This window comes from Hypoxylon fragiforme (genome assembly GCF_022984875.1).
Source record: "Hypoxylon fragiforme strain CBS 206.31 chromosome Unknown GGS25scaffold_6, whole genome shotgun sequence".
Taxonomy (NCBI): Eukaryota; Fungi; Ascomycota; class Sordariomycetes; order Xylariales; family Hypoxylaceae; genus Hypoxylon; species Hypoxylon fragiforme.
This window is the reverse complement of record NW_026054761.1, coordinates 280830-303998: the sequence shown is the minus strand read 5'-3', so window position 1 is coordinate 303998 and position 23169 is coordinate 280830. Positions and strand designations below refer to the sequence as shown.

The following is a 23169-nucleotide window of genomic DNA, read 5'->3' as shown; positions in this document are numbered from 1 at the left end:
TATGTATGGATGTGCATGTTTTATTGCTGTTAGCCTAGCCTAGCCCCAGCCTTGCCGTTCCCGAGTCTTGGTCTGACTAGTTTGTAACTCCGGCGATCTTCCAACAGCTGCTAGCTGGTAAGACTGATAAGGAGAGCGGGCATGAAGTTTTGCCGTATTTGAGGGTTGCGGGCGCGGGCGCGGGCGTGGGTGCGGGTGCAGGTTACTTCGCCTAGTAAAACGCATCGTATCGACAAACATGCAGGTGTCTTAGGTTATCGCCCCCTGATTATCTATCCTTATCCTTCTTCATACCAAAGATGTTGCGCTTCTTCTTTTCCTTCTCCTGCTTGTGTTTGCCAGTGCTGGACACAGGTCTCTGATCACTTGCGTTGGACGGTTTAGAGCTGTGAAGCGACAAGTTGGTCATGGATTGTGTGGGTGGGGTGGATATATTTGACTGGCTTCCTCCCCTCGGGCCGCCGCTAGGTAGCCCGCCTGGCCCAGGTGGGCGTCCTGCGGGTCCCGGGGCATTGCCAGGTGGTGGGCGATGTCCTCCAGGAGGAGGTGCTGTTGCTGCCGCAATAGGTGGGGCTGGTCGTTCGAATAGGTGAGCCGGCGGCCTGGGGGCGGGTCTCTCCATGGGGAGATCGAGCCGTCGCTTATCTTTACTTAGATCACCCACTTGGCGCGCAAATAGCTGCGGAGTGAGCATGTGGCTAGTGGCTAGAAAAATATCACGATTCATAGTCGCGCCAACCTCATAGCACGCACGCGACTCCGAAAAGGTCGCCCCGCCAGCCATAAAGACGATAATTCGTTGCTTGTTATCTACCACACGTCTACCAGCCCCAGCCCAACTAGGCTTCGCTGCTCGCAGAGAGCCTTGACCGATGAGTGCGTCTTCATTGGGGTCAAGTGGTGGCTTGACGTAAGGAAACTTTGTTTGGTCTAAAGCTCCTCTGCATAGATGCTCTAGCATAAACTTGACGGCCGGTTGGAATCGTGCCATAAAATTCTCCTCGGAAATAGGGGTTTTGGTATCAATAGGAAATAGGGGATGGATGTCCTTACGGATATCCTTGAGCCCGTGTGTCGTACGACCACCCAGCAGTTCCAGATTCGACACGATTTCGCCATCCTGGGGTGGTAAGGAGGCATGTGCCAAGAGCCTCTGGATATCTTCCGGGATGACTCCATCCCGGAAGAGGAGGTACATCATAATGAGGCGCAGGCGATCTGATTGCGTCACGGCATCGTCATCCAACATGCGAACGATTGTATCTAGCACGTTTTTGGGTTTCCGGTTGTCCTCGTCAAGACCCGTAGCCATGTCTTGTTCAATAGGGGACATTTCAGCGAGCTTGTGGCGCTGGAAGATATTCATGCACTCTTGTGCCATGGTAAGGTGAAGAGAATAAGCCTCCTTCATTTCCTGGAATTGTGGTAGCCCGGCCATCATATCCTTGATCGCGTTTAAACTGGTGGTGTTGCTGTCCGCATTGGTGAAATGGGGGTTTTGGTCCAGGAACTTTTGGAAGTCGTTCATCAACTTATCAATAGTGTCCTTCATATGTCGGTGTCGGTTCTCTACCCACACCTTGTCCTTGTCCGTCAGCTCCATATCCTTTTCTTCGGCATCTGGGCTTCCCTCATTGACAACCATATGGAACGTCGTCTTTTCTCCGTCCTTGATTGGTAGTAGATCGTGTGCCATTGCTTGATAGGTAAATTCGTGTATTAAGGGTGCCATCAAATCCATCGACCTGTCCGTGACTATGAGAACTCCTTGGGGTCTCGGACTCGGTGGTGGGAAGTTAGGATTCCACTGCGCATATTCATCGAGTTCTTCAGAGATAAACCGGGCTAAATGGGAAGATAGCACACTAGCTTCATGAATTGGATTTGTCGGTCTGTAGTAACGGACCTTGGGATACTCGCCAAGGGTCACACATAAGCCGGTTATCTATCGTGGTTGAAGTTAGCCTACGGGTGGCGAATATAATTGTAGGGTGTCAATGTAGCCTTGCGAACCTTTTGAGCCAAGTCTTGCATGTGCTTTCTCACAAGACTATTGCAGGAGGGGTGATATAAGACAGGGAAACTCCAAGGGTCCCTGAAGGTGACAAGATGCGACTCGCGAGGGAAAAAGTCAATAGATAGAGTCTCGAAACCGGCTATCTGTTGTTTGGCTAAGGGAGAACCGTCTATCCGCCTTCTAAGCTGAGGATCGAGGACGGTAGTCCATACCAAAAAGCACTTCTTATATCTCCGTCGCTCAATGTCAATCATTAGACAATCGACAATGTGTGGTAGAGGTGATAATATATAGATAGCGTCCATGGTCGGGTTCATCTCGCGTCGATCCTCGATCAGTTCGATATCTGTAATGTGACATTTACTTTAGCTAATGCGCCAGTCATGGGATGCGACAGGACAACATACTTGCAACATTATGATTGAGAATGTCGTCTTCTTTGACAACATTGTCAATGATCTTCTTGGAATCATTGTCGACGACTAGGACTTTCCACTGGTTGTAGAACCCCTATTAGCATAAGGGGTCATGGTTGACAGAATGGTATAACTTACGTCGCCGGCAGTGATATTTTTGACAGTATTGATCAAGACTATGCGCAAGAGAGTTCATTGTGTTAGTATCTAGGCATACAAGCTCCTAATGAGCTCTTGTTCTTATCGGTATTGGGGCTCTCTCACTGTCGCGTTGTTCCTCAATAATGGATACACCCATCTTGGCTCTTGGCCCGTAGGCACTCTCCAGCCTTTAGAGAATAAGAATAGCACAGTATGTCTACTAGATTCCCTACTAGATTCTTCGAGGCGGAAGGTGTGTATTGTTAGAGGTTTGTAGGTTTCGATTAAAGCAATGGAAGCAAGATCAGTCCAGCTTAATTTAATTGAGTATCGGTATGGTAGGTATGGTAGGTATGGTAGGTATGGTTGTTGGTGTTCTTGTAGGTAGTTTTCTTTCTTAGTACTGTAGCAATAGATAGGATAGCTTGTGAATACCTACATACTACCTACATGTAGCCTTGTAGGTATGTATGTAGATTACCTAGTACCTAGTAAGGTGTCGCAGCAGATTGACACAGCAGATTGATTATGTGCGGCTATGACGAAAAGAGTATGAAGGTGATGTGTAAGACGGTAAAAGTACCCCTAAACCAATCGATGAACGCATTACATCTGACAACGTGGTTGGAGGATTGAGTTTCAAAAAGAGAACAGGACTGCACTGGACTGCGAGGTCGTGGTAAAGGTTGTTTGGCTCCAGTTGCTTCTTGGCGGGGTTCAGTTTCAGGGCGCCAATCCGCTAATGCGACTGGCCTTGAACTTCAATGTTGACCTTAGTTAACTAAGTGCCCAGGTGCTTAAACAACTTCCAGGGCCATTAAAAAAAACCCCTAAAGATTCTCCACTTTTAGGTATCATCCATGGATGGATCTTAAATACCAACCTCTTACTAGCTTTCTGGGGATAAGGTTAACCAACTGCCAGGTTCAAAGCTGTTCAAAGTTGATTCCTTTGAAATTTAATACTACCTACATGTAGTACATGTAACTACTAGGTACATACTTCGTACGTAGGTATGTACAGTACTCGTGCCGTACATCAATGATACTCTACTCCATGTACATACATACATACATACATACATACATACATACATACATACATACATACATACATACATACATACATACATACATACATACATAACTACACCTAAATATATTTATGTTTTCAAGGTTATGCTACAGTAACACATTGGATATCATCAAACCACCCAATCGGATTTAATGAGATCGATAGGCATATCTCATTCAAGTATGTTGCACATTGCATAAAGACCACATGTGAGCCATGTCTAATAAGTGATTTAGTACAACTGTTAGCGTTGTTATCAAGAGCTTCTAAAGGGGTCCGGGGGTATCTATCTCATTATATATAATCAATCGCTTGCTAAAACACTTCTCATAAATCCACCGTAACCAATGTAAACATTTAACACGTTCTGAGTCCTGAGTGACTCCTATCCGGTCCCTAGGTATTTCTCTACATCTGGATTGCCGTAGAATTGTCGCCGAAGTCTCTCGTGCTTCTTCTTGTCCTCCATTGCCATCTTTCGTACCTTTTTGGCATCGTACGTCTGAGCCTTTTTCTCCTTAACCGGTAAATTCTTTGGTACTTGCACGCCTATTCCCAGAGTGTCATTCTTCTGCTTTGCTTTAATAGGATACTGTATGCCCTGTTGTTCAGACCCCAATCCTTTCCGTGAGTCTGGATCCCAGCCTTGAGACTGAAGAACATTCAACCCCATGCGCGACCGATCCAGTGCCGAAGGAGGGTATGAGTGGGCCTTGCAAACTTGATGTGCTATCGAAGCTTCATGTGGTCGAGAACTCGTCTCTAAATTCTCGAGATCCTTGGAACTCTCATTGACTGGCAACTGGCAAATCTCACAGATTTGAGGTGTGGTGATCACTTTTGCCTTTTCCGGGCTTGACTGATCTTCATCTTTTTCCTTGGGTAATACTATACTCAAGTATAGATCTGATACGGACTGTGACGGCTTCGTAGATATATTTTCTTCGGTATTGTTGAGATCATCTGAAGAAGCCGGGACGAAAACTACTCGCTTTCGCTTGAGTCCTGATCCAAATGGTCGTTTGTGTTGAAGAGGGATGTCATATTCCGGGTCATCTTCCCAATCCTGGGATGACATTTTAAATGTGTGAAGATATGTCGTATTCACATTCAAAAGTGTTCAAATACCCATGAGGATTTTGGAGAGTGTGAAAACATGAATGCGAAGGAAATGAATTAAGTGAAGTAATTAGTAAGAGTAGTAAAGTAAAGTGAACATTGAAAGGCTGAAGATTAGGTAGCTTGTGAGGCGAAACCCAAAGACACAACAACCCTGTATAGATAAAGTGGAGATCCATGGATGTTCTTGGCACGCATCAGCCTTGCATTTAAGATCTAAGACCCCTGACATCCACTACACCTACTATGTACTATGTAGCACCTAGCATCTTCATAAGTATTGTACCACTACATAGGTACATGGTAGATAATGTACATACCTGGTTACGTAGTGCACGGAGAAAAAGTTGTCGTCACAACCCCCTGTATACATGCGTACATAACACCTAACCTTAAAACATAGCACCATCAATAGTATAAATTCAGCTGCACACAATGCCATACATACAGCTACTAAAAATATATATATAATTTTCGTCAGCTACATATGTAAGCTTTCCAACGACAACTCTATTCGAATCTCCTCATCTCCCCTCCTCCCCTCCTCTACTCCTTCAACCTTCTATGACCTCTACTCGAATACTATGCTATGCCTCTTCCGTTCCTTTACCACACGTTAGAAAATGGACCTCCAGAATGGGTCCCCGATTGGGCGAGCGATCCGTGGACAGTCTTCCAGGTGGGAGCTGTCGCCGGAACCTTATATCTCCTGAAGCGTTACTGTAGCGGAGCTCTGAGCTTAGCGGACCGCAACATGCACGGCCGCGTAGTTCTGATAACTGGCGGAACCTCCGGAATCGGTGCTGCCGTGGTTCGAGATCTAGCAATGCGAGGAGCACAAATTATACTATTAACTCACCTACCGCCCTCGAACCCTTTCCTCGCCGATTTTATCGGAGAAATGCGACAGGAGACGAACAATCACATGATATATGCCGAGCACGTCGACCTGGCCTCGTTGCATAGTGTCCGGCAATTTGCCACGAAGTGGATCGACAATGCGCCGCCGAGACGAATCGATATGATCATCTTATGCGCCGCGACGATTACACCCCCCGGCAAGAAACGTGTGGAAACGGAGGAAGGAATTGAAGAGATGTGGATGGTCAACTACCTTGCGAATTTTCATTTGTTGGGGATTTTAAGTCCAGCAATCCGAGCTCAGCCTTTTGATCGTGACGTGCGAATCATTCTTACCACATGTTCATCCTACATCCGGTCCCCATCACTCAACGATGCGTTGGTGAAGAAGGAATGGTCCCCAGGGAAAGCGTATGCTCGAAGCAAGCTGGCATTAATGGTGTTCGGACAAGCATTCCAAAAACATCTAGATACATACAAACGGCCGGATCAATTCCCAATGAACTCGCGGGTCATTTTTGTCGACCCAGGGTACTCGCGTACACCCGGAATGCGACGATGGCTGACACGGGGCACGATTTGGGGGCTAGTAGTCTATGTAATCACCTACTTGCTGTCTTGGTTCTTTTTGAAAAGCCCGGATATGGGTGCTCAATCCATCCTCTGCGCCGCGATGGACCCGGATCTAGGGAGAGGAGCAGGAGGCAGGCTCATTAAAGAATGCATTGAGGTAGACTATGCGAGAGTGGACGTGAGGGATGAAGGAGTAGCTAAGAAACTCTGGGAAGCTAGCGACAAGCTCATCGAAAAGGTGGAAAAGGAACAGGCGGCGTTGAGAGTGTTGGAAAAGAAGCGTCAAGACTTGAAGGAGAAGGAGAAGAAGGAAGCTGAAAAGGGAGAAGAGGTTAATGCGTTAATAGACTCGATCAAAAAGGGGAAGGAGGCTGAAAAGAAAACCTCGCGACGGAAAGGGAAGAAGGCTTCGGCTTCGGCTCCGGCTTCGTAATGAGATTATGAATAGACGACATCGGACTTATATATAAAAGTACATAACTAGGCATAATCTACCTACCTATTGAATCTCACTATTCTACGTATTCCTCGCCATACTTCATATTTGATGATTCTAATACAACTCCGGAGTCTAGAACTCCAATAATTACCCAAACTAGAATAGCTATGTCGTATTATGTAGCTCATTTCCATTCATTCATTCATCCATGGATGTAAATCTTTAGTAGCCATCAAAATGTTATCTTTAAGCATACCCCAACTAACTGCATAGTAGGTACTACCACTATCACTACTACTACGGGTACACACTAATTTATTAACTACTGCTTCCATCCACCTTACAAAAAAATCTATACACCACGACCACTATCGCCACCACAATTACTCGTGATAGACACTTCCAAGTATACCTAATCATACAAATCAACTCACAACAACACTTGCTTAGTAAATACTAAGTATTTCAAGTGATTCATCTTCTCTTTATATCTAGCCTACCTTCCCTTCTATTGGCCACACAAGCACCTATATTCAAGACAATGTTACGGCATTCCGTTTCGCAAGTCTTTGGTTTCAATCACCCAGCTTTATCTGCACGTGGTGATGACGACATGCCACAACAACCTCGGGTGAGTTTTTGAAATCATTTGAACTTTCAAGCCTCCATGTCTAGGTACATACCCTAGTAGATAACATATCCCTACCTCGGTACATAACATAATCAATATAACTATATGTAACTGTACCTAACTAACAAACAAAAAGCCTTTCGACATAACAACAACCCCATCACCATCCTCCTCCTCCGTATCTGTATCATTTGGATCCGGAGCTCAACCACGGACCCAACTTCCCAGCTCTAGCAACAATAATAATAATAATAATAATAACGCCATACCACCACCCAATGCCTCCTCGGCTCTAACCCAGGAACCCCTTCTTCTTCCTCTTCTTCCCCCATTGCCCTCTGATTTCCCAGAGCCCATCATGCCAGTCACGCAACCACCTCTACCGCGCCGCAGTATCGCGGGGAGTCATGCCCCAATGACCACCAACGCCGCATCACTGCAAGCAAGGCAGCCGCGAGACGCATCCAATCTGCACCCCGTCTTCTTCACCGAGAGGCTGCTGCGGAGATCAGCGCTGGCGGTAGATGCGGCGAGCACGACGAACCCGGCGGCGCACGGGTACGTGTATCAAGGAGCGCGATGGGGAGACGCTATTCCGGCCATGTTATGAGGTTACGTTGTTATGATTTCGGCGTTGGGTTGGCTGGGTGCCTATTGATCAATGAAAAAGTTCACTATGTCTAGGTGTCTTACTGTACATGTATGTACATGAAATACTACGCGCGAAAGGAATATTAAAGATTAGACAATTTGAGATTGTAGCACGTAAAGCGATTAAGCCATAATATAAGACTGAAAAAGGGTTTATTTTTGTTTCCATGCCATGCAACCAACCTAACCTAGGTTATTACCTAGCAGAGAATCCCTTTAGGGACCTAGGTAGGTAGACAGGTGAACTGATCATGGCACAAGAGTCCCCTAAACCGCCATGAAGCAGCCTGCATGTGTGTGGCAGTTCGGGGGTAAAAGTACAAAAAAAAACTAAAACTTGAATGTACACAGAACAGGAGCAGAAGTACACTTGAGAAATCCATGGATCCTGAAAAACAGTTCCCACTACCTACCTCAGCTAGGGTATTGGCGCCAACAAAACGAAGAATGAAACAAAGGGGTTGCAGGTTGCTCGTGTGTATTTTCCCCGTGCCTTGAGTGAGCCTTTTCAATATCAGCTCAGCATCTTTCCCGGACCTCCCTTAAGTCAAAGCCAAGCAAAACAAACGCCGTCGGAAAAAAAAGAAAAGTTACAATCCCATCTTAGGTCCAAGGGGGGAATCCCCTTTGTGGTAAACCGCATGCCTGGTAGGCTTTTGGACGCACACCCCCTCGAGCTCTTCATGGGAAAGTCTGGCGGTGAGACAGTCTATCCGGTTGTGTTCTTAACAGCAATAATGATGGAAGCAATAATCAGGACCATCACTATCACGAGCAGCGCCATGAGCTTGACATTCTTCCACCACATCTGTCTCTTGAGGCCGCGACTCCGGACTCTGAACTCGCGCGCGCTGCCGCCGAGGCGATCGGTCTTGTCAACGAGCAAATCGATGCGCTCGCCCCTCTCCAGCAAGCCCTCGATGTTGCGTGTCATTATACCGCGGACGTCGTCCATCTCGCGCTGCACGTTGGAGATGGCGTCGTCGCGGCCGCCGCTCGTGGTGCCGAACTCGACCATCAAGTTCTTGAGCTCGGCGTTGAAGCTACCAGCGCCGTAGTTGGGCATGTCGGCGAAGTCGGACGCGTCGGCGGTGAACTCATCGAAGAAGCGCTTGCGGATCTCGAACAGGAAGCCGAAGGGCACGCGGCGGCCGAGCGACGATTCGGCGATGACGAGGAAGGTCAGCCCGCCCGCCGAGGGGTTGTCCGGGTGCGAGGACGGGGCCTCGGATATGTAGTGGATGTGATGCGTTCCATGGGTGTACGTGAGCTTTTGCGGTGAGTCGTGGCCGATCTTGGGGAGGATGAGGGAGGCAAGCGACGAGGTCTGTGAAGAGGCTGAGGTGGTACATTCGGATAGGATGGTGGTGTGGTGCGCGATGCACGAACTATAATTCCTTATTAGTAACTTAGGTACGATTACCTACTTGATCATTGGCTCATTTGATGAGATGGAATGAGGATCATATAGGATATGATAGGATAGGTTGGATCAAGACGCACTAGAGAAGTGGAGTTGGAGGTGTCGATGAGGACGCCATTGTCGATTGCTATACCCAATATTCCTAGGATCGAGTCGATTACTTATGTCGCAGTGTTGAATTAAACAGGTGAGGAATATCTAGGTGGGAAAAAAGAAAATGAAGATGAATGTTTAAGATGCTGACGAAGTTTGGAGTAAAGTATCCAGGATATAGTTCCAGAGTATGAGAATGAAGCATCAACGTTGGTTTGATATTCCACGTATCTTGGTACTATGTACTATGTAAAGGTGAGGAATCAGGGACATGAATGACGATGGTAAGAGAACAAATCGGCCAATTAGGAGAATGAGAAGGCAACATTGAAGATAGGTAAAGATAGGTAGCACCGTAGCACCGCCTTACCTAGTCAGTATTAGCTCTCCCGGGGTCATGCACGAAGTACGTCGTAAGTACGTAGTATGTACAGTAACAAAGCGGATAAACTACGGCGTTACCGATAACCAACAAAAGTAGCCAAAACTTTAAGAAATTTCATATCGATAGTACATATGTAACTATCATCGTGGGGTCAATTACAAAAAAAAAAAAAAAAGTTGTTAGATAACTTAAGAGCACTTGAAGAAGAAAAAAAAAGTTAATTTTTTACATATGCAGGGTAGGGTACTGTACCTAGCAATTGACTACGCTATCACATAACTACATATACGTACGATTTATTATTCGCCTCGTATCTTCAACTCTTCAACTCTTCAACCCCTCCAAGTTCAAAATTGGTCGTCAATTCTTGACCTACTCCCTTGCAAATATCCATGAAGAGGGAATCAGTCCTAACATGATTCCCGAATTGCGCACCTCTCATGTGTGCAATGCGCCTCCTCCTCAGAACTGCACCGGCTAAGCCAAGCTGCGCAGCAGTTCTTGCCTTTCGCAAACATGCCTTCACAACCTCCAGCTCCCTTGCGAGGGTTCCCTCCAAGGTAAACTATATTTACAAGAAGGATACCCTACGTATAACTTATAACTGCTAAGCAACTATCTTATAGAAGAGATCATATCAGCCCAAAACTCCACATAGCCCATTTAAGCAATCATCCATGATTGCCGACAAGCTCAGAACCGCCCAAAACCCCGGCGTGACCAGAAAGACATATTCTCTTTTCCGAAATAAAGCACTCGACAGGTTTGACTTGGTGATGAGCACATCGCGTAGCTGGGCAGCCAAGAATAAAGAGTACCAAGGCTTCGGCCTCAATTCAAAACTTGATCTAGAGCGGGAGATCAAGTTGTTTAGGATAACGATCGAGCAAGCTTTTCATCTTGCCAGCCAAAAACATGCCATTTCCAAGGCCGAGAATCCTCTCTTTTGGGCTCTTCGTAACGCCTTCATTGAAAGGGATATGACCGGGCTGGCCGACGAGTTAGTATATGGCTTTCAGAACTTCCTTATGCGCTCCAGATTCCCCAAGAACATCCTAGAAACACATAAGACCCTCGCCGACTTTCGCTACCCATACGAATGGTTCCCCGCCACCAGAGCTTTACAGCGCACAATTCATCTACACGTCGGCCCCACAAACTCGGGGAAGACCTATAATGCCCTCAAGGCGCTTGAAAATGCGAATTCGGGCATCTACGCAGGCCCACTCCGGCTGTTGGCACATGAAGTCTATACTCGATTTATCGCCAAGGGCAAGAAATGTGCTCTGATCACCGGCGAGGAGCAGCGCATCCCTGAGAACGAGGACGTTTATTTCAGGAGCTGTACTGTAGAAATGACCCCTCTCAACCATGTGGTTGATGTTGCGGTTATTGATGAGATCCAAATGATTGGAGATGTCGAAAGAGGGTGGGCATGGACCCAAGCATTCCTCGGTGTCCAGGCCAAAGAGGTTCACCTCTGCGGAGAAGAGCGCACCGTGGAACTGATCGAATCCCTTTGTAAGACCATCGGCGATAAATGTGTTATCCATCGCTACAACAGGCTTAGCCCGTTGGTACCTATGGACAAGTCCATAGATAATGACTTCAAGCATCTCGAAAAGGGCGATGCCGTGGTCACGTTTTCCCGAGTCGGCATACACGCAATCAAGAAGAGAATAGAGCAGACCACAAAACGACGGTGTGCCATGGTCTATGGCTCATTACCACCAGAGACACGCGCTCAGCAAGCCGCACTTTTCAACGACCCTGACAACGACTATGATTTCCTCGTCGCCAGTGATGCCATTGGCATGGGTCTCAACCTAGAGGTGAAGCGCGTCATCTTCGAGACAACACATAAGCGTACCAAGAACGGTTATCGGGTGATGACAACTTCAGAGTTGAAGCAAATAGGAGGTAGAGCTGGTCGTTATAAAACGGCACGCCAGGCGAATATAGCTGGCCCAGAATCTAGCACAAACGAAGAAGGGGTTCGCCCTAAATCGGAAGCTGGCCTGCCTGGGTACGTCACAACTATGGACGCTGCCGATTTAGAAAATGTTAAGAAAGCATTTGCGACTGACGCTGAACCTATTCGATCTGCCGGTATACAACCCCCGCCGTCCGTGATTGAGCGGTTATCGTCGTATTTCCCTCCCAACACCCCCTTTAGCTACATTTTGAACCGGCTGCGAGATATCGCACAAACTTCTTCGAGGTTTCACCTCTGTTTTATGGGGGAGATGTTGGAAATTGCCGAATTGATCCAACCTTTCCCTATGTCGGTTTATGATCGTTGCGTATTCTTGAATGCGCCGGCCTACCTGCGAGGAGACAATGGGGCGGTCATATTGCAGGCCTTTGCTAAGTGTGTCTCCCGCATGGAAGGTGGCAGTCTCGTTGATATTCCAGAAGTCAATTTAGAACTTCTCGATCAAAACGAAACGCATTATTCTCCAGCGGAATATTTGAAAAAGCTAGAAGGCCTTCACAAGACGATCACTTTGTACCTTTGGCTAAGCTATCGGTATTCAGGAGTATTTTGCAGTCAGAACCTTGCATTTCATGTGAAGGAGATTGTGGAGACTAAGATCGATACTCATCTAAGCAAGGTCGACACCTCCGAGTCTAAGCGTGCAGCAAGACTAAAAGCTATGAGGAGCATGGCTTCGGCATCAGAAAAGAAGAAGAAGGTGATGCTAGGCGACGATGGCGAACTAGACGGCCCCAAACACGAATTGCTTGGGAAATGGGACGAAGATGGGCATGAAGAACCCATAATCGAGGACCCTATGGAAGTAGAACCTTTGACCCGGTCACGGCGGGACTCTACTCATGGTCGGAATGATCGAGCCCATGCTACCGCAAGCTCGTAGCAGCAATTAAAACAATCTATGTACAATATAAGCAGTATATGACATCTCATATACGTGTATGTATAATATTGTATTCGTATATTTTGGGGCAGTACGTGTCTAACAATGAAGCAATCCCCAATCCCCAATTCCCAATTCCTAACTCTCCTAGACCCCTTTATGGAATTTACATTATGCAAGGGAGTGCATGGTAGCTTCACTATCTTGAAGGCAACCTTAAGGAAGGAAGCCTTAAGCCTAAGAAAGGCCCTTTCCAACTCCATGTGTTCTTTTTCTAGTATGTAGGTACCTACTAGGTAGGTAGTTAGGTAGGTAGGATTATCGTTGTCCTTTTTTCTTCTCTTCTCCCCCCTTCTCTTCTAGCTAGGCCTTGTTGGCCTTGATGCAAGACATACTCCCTATGAATTACTCTTTACTTACCCGCAGTAGCCCTATGTTGACAATGGGTCTTTTGTCACTTTCGTACACAGTCTATCTTTAATAACGACAAGAGTTCAAGAATTAGTCATTTCCATTTCCAGTTTTTAAGTATCCCTCTATTCTCTATGGAAGACAACACGGATGACATTAGCCCCTCGACGGTATGGCCTCGTCGGAGGAGCGCTGCCAGTCGATAGCGACCTCACAGCATTTCCGGTATGGACGGTCCGACGAGCAGGCTACCATCGTCATCGGTGGCATCAGTGACCACGGCACATCTCACTACCCGACGTAGCATGAAGGAGACCTTCAACAGCGCTCCCGTTACTCCCAATGCCAACACTTACATGGACCCTCCCCGGCCGGCCAGAGAGGGTCACGAATGGGTATGGTTCCCGGCTGGCTATTGGGCCGAGCGCGAGATCGTCGAGAGCCCTGGAAAAGTCATGAAGCATTTCAAATGGCGGAAGCGATCCGGCAAGAGCAGTTCTGGGAAAGAGACAACGCAGGATGACCTAGATCATTTCCCAAACAATTTCTGGGATCACACACCGAGAACGCCTTACCCACTACCAAGCCCCTTTCTTACGGAAGAAGCCCACGTCCAGTGGCTGCAGAAATCGCCGTATAACCGCCAAGGCACGAGTAGCGAGAGCGGCGGATCTTCGTTCCCCCTGAACAGGACCGACCAGATGGCGCAGCCTAGCCCCTACCTATCCGAAGAGACGCATGTGCTGTCCTTGCAGCGGTCGCCTCTGGCCAACAATAGCAGCGAGAGCGGCGCATCTATATCCAAGTCCACGAGGCTCACGCCGTCCTCGCCACTGACGACCGGGAAGGGGGATTCGGACTCGGCTACCCCCCACGCGACCCCGGTAAGCCAGCCGCTGAGTACGCCGAGCGGCTCGCTCTCGTCGTTGCTGCGCTTGTCTCCGACTAGCCAGGAATCCAAGTCCAAGAAATCATTCCTTGCGAGACTTCTCACCGACCATAATAAGCTGGTATGTTTTATATTCTATGCCCAAAATACTCACTGGCTACCTATCATTATTTCCCGTATAAATTATATGTACACACCCACCTCGCTCACTCATACGCAACAAAGCAGAAGATCCAAAAAACCCAAAGCGACGACAACGTATGCGAGTACACGCCCAGCACGCTCGACGACGCGCGCGCGCGGGCCCAGCTAATTCACACGGGGACACCGCCCATCATGAGCCGCGTGACGTCGCTGCTACGCGAGGAGAGCAAGAAACAGCGTGGCGGTGGATGGCCTCGCTCGCTGAAGCTCTTCGGCAAGAGCCCCTGGCACCGTAAGGCGTCGGCCGGCTCCGAGGCTAGTGCGTCGAGCTCCATTCGCGATTTGCTACGAGGCCGTACGCCGGTTACCAGCCCGGTGCCTGCTATAGGTGGGCTTTCTTTCTCTTGGAGTTTGGAATTGGGACAAGGAAAGGGGAAAGGGGGAAGATTCGCTAATGGGGTTGTGTAGAGCCGGTGAATTCGTTTTGCGTGCAGTTTCCGGGCGGCGTAAGTCTTACTCATACCTAGCCATGTCGTAGTTCCGGCTACCTACTGTCTAATACCTACCTACCTAACCACGCTCACCTAAACACAGGAAGCCACACGAGTGAAGACCCCCCCGCTCCGAGAAAGCACCCACCGCGCCGGCGGCAGCGGCCGCCCCCGGTCCTTCTTCTTCGACATCTCGATGCCGCCGCGGCGGATAAGCAGCATCAGCCTTAGCAGCGTCGGGAGCAGCTACATCAGCAACGAGACTACCGGCAGCAACAACAGCAGTGGTGGTAGTAGTACCAGCAGCACGGGCCCAGAATCCCTCTGCCACTCTCCTCCCCCGACCGCGATACCGCACAACCACCTCGAGAGGGCCGAGCCGAGGGTCCAGACAACATCACAAACAACGCAAACGCAAACGCAAACACTGACACAGACCAAGACGCATAATAATACAAGAAAAACCCATGCCCAGACCCAGACCCAGCAGACGCACAAGAAAACGAAAACCCACACCCACAAACGCGCCGTCTCGACCCCCTCAGCAAAAGAGTGGTGGGAAGTCCCCAACGCCGTGCCGCGCTACCTCGCCATGGCCCCCAGCGCCTTCGAGTTCGACATGCCGGAGCACCTGCCCAACAGCCCCATGTGTCCCGCGAACAAGCGGCACAAGTCGGGCGGCACCGGCGTGTGTGTCTATCACGGGCGGAGGAAGAGGAGTGATGGTGTCGGTAGTGTTGGGGTTGGGAGTCAAGGAGGGGGGGGGTTCAGTGATGAGGAGGAGGAGCAGGAGGGCGGGGGGAAAGGGGGTTGATGGGGGGGGGGGGGGGGGGGGGGGGGTGTTTGGATGTACATAGGGAATGAATGGGTTGGTTCATAAAGGGGGAACCTACCTACCTACCTACCTACCTACCTACTTAGGTACTCACAGTCAGTCCCTGGTACTTTCAACTTGCGATGCAAAATGCCATGCATACATAGATGCCATAGATGCCTAAGTACCTGCCTAAATACCTACCTACCTACCCAGGTACTATTGCAACGACAAGTTCGAGGCGAAGTAGAAAATAAGAAGAAATATTTTATTCCAACGTTATTTACTGTACCTACCACCTAAGGTAGCTGGGGGTAATGTATGCTTTACTTTCTCGTTTCGATTCTTGAAACTTACCTAGGTAGGTACTTTCTTATATGCTTGCTTTGCTTGCTCTCTTTATATTTTTGTGTTTACAATGATACGGAGCAATAATGATACAATTATACACCTATCCATGCGATCCCGAGACATAGAAAGAGAGAGAGGAGGAAAACCTACCTAGGTATGTAGAATGATCGCTTCCGTCCTACTTTCCCTCCTTCCGACCTTTGCCATTCCGCTCCCCAATTTCCCTACCCAGGGACCCAGAATAGCCTGACAGTGGAAAAACAATAGGTAAAATGATGACTATAAGACAAGAAAAAAGGGATGCGCGCAGTCTTTAGCCTCCAACTCCGGTCCGTTAAAGCAAGTTATCTTCTTCTTCTCTTTCTCTATTTTGTGTGGAGAAATGTGTCGTACAGCTTAGCCTTCCCAGGAATACTCGAGTTCAGACACCGACTTCTGCAGCCGGAAATCCCGGAGCGACAGCCCCTCTGACGGATATCGCGGACGATGGGGCGATCCTCGGCCTCTGTTGGCGGCGAAGGGCGCATAGGACGCCTAATCGTGAGTCTGGATCTTGTGGTCGCCCTTCACGGCCTCGGCGTAGGTCGGAGGAGCTCTGCCCTCTTCTCCTTCTGTCGCGGGACCTGCAGAGGAAGATCCGGCTGCTGCTGCGGTGCCATAGTTGGGCTGCTGTGGATAGTGATGTGGGTGGACTTGAGGTTGTGGGTGCGGTTGCGGCTCTACGAAGACGTAGCGAACGCTGCCGCCACGGGCGCCACGCTCGTCGGCATCGGTGGATACAGGGTCATACTCGTAGGTTTCGGGGAACTTGGCGATGATGTACCAAGCGTGTAGGAGGCCGGGAATCTATCGAATTGGTTAGGATAAAAGGGGGGTTGCTGTGGATGTGATGTGATTTGGGGGAGGGCTGAGAGCTTACGTAGCCAAGAACACAGAGGAGGAGATTGATAATGCTATCGGCGCTGCAGAGGCCAGTCTTCACCCAGACTAGAGGTTCATTGGATTAGTTATCGCATTCTAGATTACAGATGATAGATGATAGATAATAGATAATAGATAATCGATGCCCATGCTCACTAGTATTTAGTGTATGGTGGCAGGACGAATGGGCACGATAGTTACAGATGGGTGGGGGTAGGAGGATGAGAGGGGGCCTTTCAATGGAGGATGACGTACCGGCAAGTGGAGGGAAAAGGATAGCCAGCAGGCCGAGGAACAGATCAGCGGAGCACATGTTTGATTTAATGGGATCAACTGCTGTTCTAGCGAAGGAAGGTAAAGGTGTGTTGTATAGGTGCTATGTTTTGTGGCGTATTAAAAGTTGTATAGTGTAAAGATGTTGTGTATGTATGTTGAAGAGTTGAAGAATTGAAGAAAGAAGGATTCACGTTCTGCAGTGCACATGTGGAATGAAAGCCTGGAGATACAAAGTATAAAGTACCTGCATAGGCAGGCGTTAAGGTTTTGAAGATGTCACTGCCACTTCCGCCTGCTTACAAGGTCTGGGCCAGTAACTTTACCACACTAAGCTGCTAATAGGCTAGTGCTACTACTAATAGTAGTTACACTGTGCTTGGTCAGTCCGACTCAGTCGTGCTTAGGGGATACCCCTACTAATCTTATACATCAGACATACATACATGTACTATGTAAACATTTAATATTGAGGCACGAATCTTCCCAATTGTGAAGCTATTCACAAAACCATTAACTGCTATCATCAATCTTTTGAAAGAGCTTTGATAATTATTTCCGTATAGAATCCGACTACCCCACGATCTATAAAGTCACACTATAAAGTCACACTATAGTCACACATCCCACTACATTATGTACCTCGGCAGTAGATGTAACGTGCAGCATACATATTGTTTCTATCAAGAAACATTGAAGCACCGTAGATGAATGCCACCTGCCCCTCACTGTATTACCTGAAATTCCTTGGAGTGAGGTTCCTGTTTGCTAGAACTTCCTGGCTCGGGCCCTTTTAATGCCAATTTCCATTCATAACTCCAAGGGCACTCACTCATTCATGGATATTTCTAAAAAGAAAACAGGAGACGGTGAAATTCTCAGATTGATAACCTATCATAGTACCTAGTATTCCATAATGGCTGCTGCCCTTGCCTCTCAAGCGGAACAGAGCGCACCAGCTAAAGAGTTAGGGTTTTCTTACCGCCAAGGCGTGAACTGGTCGAAATACATTGCATTCCGCCCTCAATATCCCGTATCCTTCTTCGAGCGCATATACAGTCATCACTCCAAACGAAACGAGAAACCCTGGTCGGTAGCTCATGACGTCGGCGCCGGCGCCGGCATTGTCTCCTCGACACTTGCTGCCAGTTTCGATAAAGTGATCGTCTCGGATCCCAACGACGGCTACGTCACACTCGCCCGGAAGCTCCTCGTTGAGGAAGCATCCCTCCCCGAGTCCAAATTCGTGTTCCTGCAGGAACCGGCGGAGAACAGCTCCGTGGCGTCGGGGACTGTTGATCTGGTTACTGCTTGCGAGTGCATCCACTGGACTGCCGTCGACGCTGCGGTCCGCGAGTTCGGCAGGGAGCTGAGAGCTGGTGGAACACTCGCGGTCACTTACTATACGCGGCCACTCATCGAGGCGGGCGAGAGGGCTCAGGTTGCTTGGAAGGGGATTCTGAATGCGGTTGCGGAGAGGGCTAGGGGCGGTGTCTATGAAAATGTATATCCGTTGATCAACACTGCGTTCGATCATCTGGGATTCCCCAAGGAGGAGTGGGAGGATGTCACGAGGGTGTACATCAACGCCGACGGGAACACGGATGGTTTTGTTGTGGACTCTCGGCTAGGCGAAAGCAAGGTCAAGGAGTGGGAGGAGCAGATATGGATCAGCCACGACGAAGATTGGTGTAATCTACACGGGATTGAGTGGTTCAAGGCATATATGGCTACCTGGGTGCCCCTTATCCCAGAGTCGGAAATTCAGGGGTTGTGGGATGAGATGGAGTTGGAGTTGGGAGGGAACCCGGTCAAAACCAGAACACCGATTGTGATGATTTTTGCTACGAAGAAAGCATAATGTTGTCCATATGAGACTAACTCCTACTTCTTTTGCAAGGCCACCAGTTCGTCGACATCGGCGTTGACCAGGGATTCTCTGGTCTTAGATTCTAGTATATTGATCATCTCGATGGACAGGCTGTCAAGCCCTTCTCGATCAAATGAGCGGATCTCGTCGAGAAGGTTGTGTGCGATAATGTTGATAGCGGCTTTCTTTGATTGCTCCATCCTGGAAAACGACATGTCTAGGTACCTATCTATCTATGTACGTATTTGTAGAAGAAAAAGGCTGTTGTTGGTTAACTTAAGACCTAGATTTATGATTTCTGATACAAACAGTAGTATCGAATGAAGGCAAGCCTGGCAAGGAAGGGCAAACAACATCAATTGACGAGCTAAGATGATAGAACAGGTACCTAGTATCATCACATAGCAGTAGTTCCTGCCTTCTGCTTCAAGTTCTATATTCCTTCTCTAACTCATGTACATGCATACCCTAGGTATACATAACTTCAAGTCGTTAGCTGTACATAACTATGTAGTTATGTAGCACAAACTTTTAAGCATAAGGTAGTTAGTTATGAAGTGAAGATAGTTAACAGCAAGCAAGCAGGTGAAGAGGCCAAAAAAAGGCAAAAAAGCAAAAAAAGACAAAAAGAAAGGGCCCAGCCGGGATTTGAACCCGGGACCTGTCACATTCTCCCGTTTTCCAGGATGGGAAATTCCCGAAGCGACAATCATACGACTAGACCACTGGGCCATTTTGTGGCAGATTCAGAGGAACCTGTTGAGATCCGCTAGGCGGACCTCGGTTGTTGAAAACTTCGCCCCTAAAACGGTATTATAAACCCTTCGAACCCGTTCAAACCTAATTCACACTTTCCCCGCTTCTTTACAACGAGAAATTCGTCCAGAATGTCAAAGTGCCCCCACTTGGATGCAGTAGCGTACCTTACCCAGTAAGGTCCAGTAAGGTACCTACTACCTACTGGGTACTAGTACCTAGCTAGTGGTGCACGGATGCTATTCCTTCCGCCAATTAAGTCATACGTAACGTTGGAACTCTTATTCGTGCATCATGCTTGCCCAACGCGACTTCCATTTGATCCTCATCTGACTTCAACAGACTACAGTCTCTACCTGAGTACCCATTATTTCCATTATACTTTCGTATTCAGACTCTTTTTTTTTGTGCACACTTACTTTTATCAAACTTATTATTCTTTTCTTTTCTTATTTTCTTTTCTTCTGTCCGAACTCGCCCGTGCTTTGTACACCGAGACAGGGAGATTATGAGTCTTTGCAATTACACACTTCCGAATTCGTAACTGATGTTCACAGGGTCCCCTGGTCATATACATATATTTATTTTATTTTATTATTCTATTCTACATACAATACAATACAATACAATACACCAATACACAAAAAACGTTGCATTCTGCAAACATTTCAACTTTGCCCTTTGCATTGTGCATACAGACTAATTCCCAAAGTTCGGCCAAGCAACTTCCAACTTCAAACGTAATCGACCATGCTCTCTATCCCTTTGACCTCATACAATACAACATAAGCAAGCCATGTTTCTTTCCGGCTTTCTCAGCGCTCCCTCCTCGGGCCGGAGGGGTTCTTTTATATCGAGCAAACCAAAGTCATCTAGAGTATCCCCTGAAGTCTCTCCATCGCGATCCCGAAATCATGACCTCCACTCGACTTCCGAATACCTCTCGGACGAGGCACAGCTTCAGGCTGTTCCACCCCCTCCCCGAGATGTCCTCGACCTGAACCAGAACCTCGAAAGGCTCGCTGATCTATTTCCCGATGTACAAGTCGAAGTCTTCAGGGAGATGCTTGCCTCCTTTTCCGAGGAGTCGCGATTATTTATCATCACGGACAAGCTGTTAAAGAATCCCGGCGAATTTGTCAAGGGGCGAAGGAAGGCGAATGATAATAGCGGTCCTAACTCGAATGCTCTGGTCTCGAGAACTGAGGCATTCAGAACGGCACAGTACAAGGAGGCGGTGCGGGCTCTAGCGATGCAGGAATTCAAAGGCCTATCAAGATCCTCGATCGATGCTGTTTTGTCCGAGTCCAACTTCTCCTATCTCGACGCTCGACCGACCCTTGTAGGCTTGTCTTCCAAATCGTGGAAGTTCACCCTGTCCTCTTTGTTCTTTCGTCGCAGACCAGTCACTTCCACTGAGGCAGAAACACATCCCCTTATCATATGGAGATCTGCCGAAGATGGGTCCATGGTCCCGACTTTAAAAGCCACTGGCAACGCCGAATTGGACAGAGAACTATTTGAGGAATTAATCATGCCACTGAAACAACGCGAACAGCTTGCGAGAGAGGAGAGCGATCGTGCTTTGGCTATCTCTTTGGTTACCGAAGAGGCTGAAGCTAACGAGTCTACATTCGAATGTACATGCTGCTTTGGCGACACCATCTTTGAAGAGATTACCACCTGCGGCACTGAAGGTCACGTGGTGTGCTTTAATTGTGTTCGACACTCCATTACTGAAGCAGTATTTGGGCAAGGCTGGCAGCGTACCGTCGACAAGGAAACAGGTGCCCTTCGATGCCCTGCCGTGGCATCGATAGAGTGCGAGGGGTGTATATCGTCAGAGCATATACATCGAGCTATGGATGGGGAGAAGGGTGGGACCGAGATTATACGCAAGCTCGATCAACGCCTGGCGGAGCATGGTCTCCTGTCCAGTGGGCTGCCTCTGATCCGGTGCCCGTTCTGTAGCTATGCCGAAGTCGACGACCTATACGTGCCAGCTGATATGCCCAAGCCCAAGCTCCGCGTTAGCAATGTCCCCAATATTTTACTCATTCTCATCTGCTTACTTGTGTCCCCATTTTCCGTTCCCATATTGGTACTGGCGTTAGTCTGTATCGCTCTCTGCTTGACTCCGTCGATTAGGGAGTATGGATCTAAGCAAATCGAAGGGGCCCTCAACCGATATCAACGTCGTTGCCGGGGCTTGAAATTCACCTGTCGCGACCCGGTTTGCGCTCGTTCGTCTTGTTTGTCGTGCTCGAAGGCATGGCAAGATATCCACATTTGTCACGAGTCGTCCCTGGTCGCCTTGCGGACGCAAGTAGAACAAGCGATGTCAATGGCAATCAAGCGTGTTTGTCCTAGATGCAGCACGTCGTTCGTCAAGACGGCCGGATGCAATAAACTCACTTGCCCATGTGGATACAAAATGTGTTATGTGTGTCGTAAAGACATCGGTACGATGAACGAAGGCTACCAGCACTTTTGCCAACACTTCAGACCCGAAGGAGACGGACGGCAGTGTAAGGAATGCAACAAATGCAACCTGTGGGAGGCAGAGAACACAGAAGAAATCCTTCGAAAGGCCAAGATCGAGGCAGAACGGAAATGGAGAGAATCAGAGAGACGCGACCTTTCTGATGCGGAGAAGGCATACCTCGACGACGGCTTGGGCAACCGTAGCAAAATAAATGGAATCAGGCAGCTGCTCCCACGTGGCAAGATCCCAACCATCGAGGAGTTGTGCGACTCGGTAGTAGAGTTTTTATTCGTATGACAGAATGGGAAATGGGAAATGCTGATGGGCAACGGAGTTTTGGGAGAGCGTTTTTTTTTCTCTCCCCCCCCACCATCCTTTTGATTTCTGGGTTGGGTTAGGGGTTTCATAGAATAGGAGCATATCCGGGTGCCAGTCGAGCGTGCGCGGCCTTGAGGCGTTTCAGTATTTCAGAAACAGCGAGCATCCAGCATTGATTGGACTGATTCTTCATGGGAAACGGCGCATAAGATAAGAAACTACTACTATTACTACTACTACATAAGCTAGGCTAGGTAAAGTAGATACCTGGGGAGGTGGCTGGGTAGGGAGGAAGGTTAGGTAGGTAGGCAGGCAGGCAGGGAGGTAGATACCTACATAAATGATGAGGTAAATACTATTAGTATAAACAAAGTATGGAATCTACTTTAGTAGGTGCCTACTCTACATAGCAAAACAGGATATGATGAAAAAGAAAAGAAAAAGAAAATGGGAATCCTTTTGGCGTGTTATTGTGTATATGCCATTGTGATGGGCTACCTACCTACCTAGGTACCTACCTTGGTAGGTAGGTAGATAGATACGTAAGGGTCCTTAGTGAATAGGGGTTAATGTGAATATTGTGTTGGTTACTACATAGGTGTTGTGAAGAAGTAACAGAGCATAAATCTTTCAAGGGAGTAACTATTTTTTCTGCAGTAATTAATCAAGGTTAGTTAAGGGGCTACCTAGGTAGTTTTAAGAGAAAAATAATAAGTGAAGCGGAATTGGATTTGAATTCATTGG

At 48.0% G+C, this 23169-nt stretch overlaps 10 protein-coding genes and 1 non-coding gene across 11 annotated transcripts; 6 read left to right on the top strand and 5 right to left on the bottom strand.

Annotated features, from left to right (window-relative positions):
- Nucleotides 1-153: 153 nt before the first annotated feature.
- GGS25DRAFT_310851 (Sec1-like protein) lies at nucleotides 154-3041 on the bottom strand. Its single transcript, XM_049257719.1, has 5 exons — nucleotides 2698-3041; nucleotides 2572-2609; nucleotides 2425-2512; nucleotides 2014-2363; nucleotides 154-1945 (listed from the first exon to the last, which is right to left on the bottom strand). Exons 1-5 carry the CDS (start codon nucleotides 2729-2731, stop codon nucleotides 269-271), a joined length of 2187 nt encoding a protein of 728 aa, XP_049115281.1. The 5' UTR covers nucleotides 2732-3041; the 3' UTR covers nucleotides 154-268.
- An 817-nt stretch (nucleotides 3042-3858) lies between these two features.
- Nucleotides 3859-4912, bottom strand: GGS25DRAFT_493611 (uncharacterized protein). The gene has a single exon (XM_049261272.1). It carries the CDS (start codon nucleotides 4724-4726, stop codon nucleotides 4034-4036), a length of 693 nt encoding a protein of 230 aa, XP_049115280.1. The 5' UTR covers nucleotides 4727-4912; the 3' UTR covers nucleotides 3859-4033.
- A 257-nt stretch (nucleotides 4913-5169) lies between these two features.
- On the top strand, nucleotides 5170-6722 carry GGS25DRAFT_493607 (NAD(P)-binding protein). Its single transcript, XM_049261271.1, has one exon. It carries the CDS (start codon nucleotides 5357-5359, stop codon nucleotides 6632-6634), a length of 1278 nt encoding a protein of 425 aa, XP_049115279.1. The 5' UTR covers nucleotides 5170-5356; the 3' UTR covers nucleotides 6635-6722.
- Nucleotides 6723-6870: 148 nt separating this feature from the next.
- GGS25DRAFT_493603 (uncharacterized protein) lies at nucleotides 6871-8072 on the top strand. The gene is made up of 2 exons (XM_049261270.1): nucleotides 6871-7271; nucleotides 7408-8072. The coding sequence occupies exons 1-2, from the start codon at nucleotides 7182-7184 to the stop codon at nucleotides 7879-7881; spliced, it is 564 nt and encodes a 187-aa protein (XP_049115278.1). The 5' UTR covers nucleotides 6871-7181; the 3' UTR covers nucleotides 7882-8072.
- On the bottom strand, nucleotides 8073-9972 carry GGS25DRAFT_493596 (synaptobrevin-domain-containing protein). The gene is made up of 2 exons (XM_049261269.1): nucleotides 9426-9972; nucleotides 8073-9310 (listed from the first exon to the last, which is right to left on the bottom strand). The coding sequence occupies exons 1-2, from the start codon at nucleotides 9461-9463 to the stop codon at nucleotides 8632-8634; spliced, it is 717 nt and encodes a 238-aa protein (XP_049115277.1). The 5' UTR covers nucleotides 9464-9972; the 3' UTR covers nucleotides 8073-8631.
- GGS25DRAFT_310748 (P-loop containing nucleoside triphosphate hydrolase protein) lies at nucleotides 9770-12997 on the top strand. Its single transcript, XM_049257718.1, has 2 exons — nucleotides 9770-10383; nucleotides 10450-12997. The coding sequence occupies exons 1-2, from the start codon at nucleotides 10264-10266 to the stop codon at nucleotides 12700-12702; spliced, it is 2373 nt and encodes a 790-aa protein (XP_049115276.1). The 5' UTR covers nucleotides 9770-10263; the 3' UTR covers nucleotides 12703-12997.
- A 1-nt stretch (nucleotide 12998) lies between these two features.
- On the top strand, nucleotides 12999-15451 carry GGS25DRAFT_532127 (uncharacterized protein; the record flags this gene model as incomplete). The annotated part of the gene is made up of 4 exons (XM_049265558.1): nucleotides 12999-14123; nucleotides 14231-14534; nucleotides 14615-14652; nucleotides 14741-15451. The coding sequence occupies exons 1-4, from the start codon at nucleotides 13341-13343 to the stop codon at nucleotides 15449-15451; spliced, it is 1836 nt and encodes a 611-aa protein (XP_049115275.1). The 5' UTR covers nucleotides 12999-13340.
- Nucleotides 15452-15665: 214 nt separating this feature from the next.
- On the bottom strand, nucleotides 15666-17255 carry GGS25DRAFT_493591 (uncharacterized protein). Its single transcript, XM_049261268.1, has 3 exons — nucleotides 16979-17255; nucleotides 16722-16789; nucleotides 15666-16648 (listed from the first exon to the last, which is right to left on the bottom strand). The coding sequence occupies exons 1-3, from the start codon at nucleotides 17034-17036 to the stop codon at nucleotides 16337-16339; spliced, it is 438 nt and encodes a 145-aa protein (XP_049115274.1). The 5' UTR covers nucleotides 17037-17255; the 3' UTR covers nucleotides 15666-16336.
- A 189-nt stretch (nucleotides 17256-17444) lies between these two features.
- On the top strand, nucleotides 17445-19429 carry GGS25DRAFT_493590 (S-adenosyl-L-methionine-dependent methyltransferase). The gene has a single exon (XM_049261267.1). The coding sequence runs from the start codon at nucleotides 17913-17915 to the stop codon at nucleotides 18855-18857; it is 945 nt and encodes a 314-aa protein (XP_049115273.1). The 5' UTR covers nucleotides 17445-17912; the 3' UTR covers nucleotides 18858-19429.
- A 70-nt stretch (nucleotides 19430-19499) lies between these two features.
- Nucleotides 19500-19598, bottom strand: GGS25DRAFT_t65. The gene has a single exon. It is a non-coding gene; the product is annotated as a tRNA-Pro (tRNA).
- A 149-nt stretch (nucleotides 19599-19747) lies between these two features.
- Nucleotides 19748-22887, top strand: GGS25DRAFT_493589 (uncharacterized protein). Its single transcript, XM_049261266.1, has one exon. The coding sequence runs from the start codon at nucleotides 20419-20421 to the stop codon at nucleotides 22402-22404; it is 1986 nt and encodes a 661-aa protein (XP_049115272.1). The 5' UTR covers nucleotides 19748-20418; the 3' UTR covers nucleotides 22405-22887.
- Nucleotides 22888-23169: the final 282 nt, after the last annotated feature.